The sequence below is a fragment of the Papilio machaon genome, chromosome 2 (genome assembly GCF_912999745.1).
Source record: "Papilio machaon chromosome 2, ilPapMach1.1, whole genome shotgun sequence".
NCBI lineage: Eukaryota > Metazoa > Arthropoda > Insecta > Lepidoptera > Papilionidae > Papilio > Papilio machaon.
The window spans coordinates 10,443,305-10,444,699 of NC_059987.1; the positions used below are offsets into that span (position 1 = coordinate 10,443,305).

The 1,395-nt window shown below is 41.4% G+C and overlaps 1 protein-coding gene across 1 annotated transcript; it reads left to right on the forward strand.

Annotated features, from left to right (window-relative positions):
* Positions 1–549: 549 nt before the first annotated feature.
* LOC106710894 (cytochrome b5) lies at positions 550–1,172 on the forward strand. The gene has a single exon (XM_014503078.2). The coding sequence runs from the start codon at positions 717–719 to the stop codon at positions 1,101–1,103; it is 387 nt and encodes a 128-aa protein (XP_014358564.2). The 5' UTR covers positions 550–716; the 3' UTR covers positions 1,104–1,172.
* Positions 1,173–1,395: the final 223 nt, after the last annotated feature.

Below are 1,395 nucleotides of genomic sequence, written 5' to 3' on the forward strand. Positions count from 1 at the left end.
AATAAATTGGTATTGTTTGATTTATTCATTGTTTGATTTTTAAGTACTTGCTTAACCTACTTTATTGAGAAACAAGCAATATATAAGCCATGCCGACTAAACTACGACACTCCAGTTTTGTTAACTGTAGGTACCTGTTGGTGCTTTATACTTTTGCATAAAAATGAAGTTTTCAAATAACTCTATTTCCAATCTTTACCCAGTAGACATTCGTTACTCGTTATCTGCGAAATTAAATAAATTACAACGACCAGGAGTTAACAGAAATATGGAGAACTGATTGCTATCCTTCGCTAGTCGGAGAGGCACCTCAAGTAGAAGAAACCGACAGAGGAAAGACAAAGCGAGCATCTATAATTAATGTAATAAATATATGTATGTTTTACAAATGTATAAGTTTTGTTTAAAAATTATAAATACTATTTATAAAAAAATAGTCCTGCAAGTCTACTCGGAGCCGAGACTCGCGAGCATGTGCAAGTCCACTCCGACCATCAGACTAGCTGTCGTCCGACCTACATGAATTAAACCATGTTGGATTTATTGTAAACTAAGCTTAATTATATAACTGAATAGTCCATTATCTGTTATGGATGGGTGGGTGGTGGGGATGAAGATTTTATATCAGGGCAAGTTTTACCAGCGCAGCGACGCCGCGCGACAGCCACAGTGACCGCACAGCCGCCGGGTGAGACGCTCGCCGCTCGTGACACAACATGGAGACCAAGAAGTTTACTAGGAAGGAGATCGCCGAGAGGGACACCAAAGCGGAGACGGTGTTCGTTATAGCCAACAAAGTGTACGACGTCACCAAATTCGTCGACGATCACCCCGGAGGACATGAGATCCTCGTGAACACGGCCGGTAAGGACGCCTCGGAACAGTTCGAAGACGTAGGCCACAGCCTGGACGCCAAGGAGCTAATGAAGAAGTACTACATCGGGGAGCTGGTGGACCAGGACAAGCGGCATAACGTCGACCGCAACGTGAACTGGAACCTGCCGCCAGTGTCCGAGGAATCCGCGAATGGCTTCCTCACCTCGTGGAAGTTTCCCGCAGCGCTGGGCCTGCTGCTCACTCTCCTCTACACTTATCTCTTTTAATAAACTTTAATTTTAAAGATTATAACGTTAAAGCAAAGTTTGGTCCTTTGCAGTTCTGTGATAATGTTACCCCAGGTCTCTTATTCGGGTATAATTTACAATCAGCTTTATAAACGCTGTATCACGTAAAGATAAGTTATTGACGTAATGCAGCGTATTTCATTTTGTTGTTGAACTGTTGGATTATAATAAAAGTATTTTTTATTTTCTTATCGTTATCGATAACAAAACCGCTATCTTTTTTCAATACTGTTCGTATACTTAATGTAATCCCTTTCTATTTGCTTGTGTG

What these genes read in the sequence shown, in the direction of transcription:
- LOC106710894 (XM_014503078.2), top strand. Translation starts at nt 717, where the DNA reads ATGGAGACCAAGAAGTTTACTAGGAAGGAGATCGCCGAGAGGGACACC.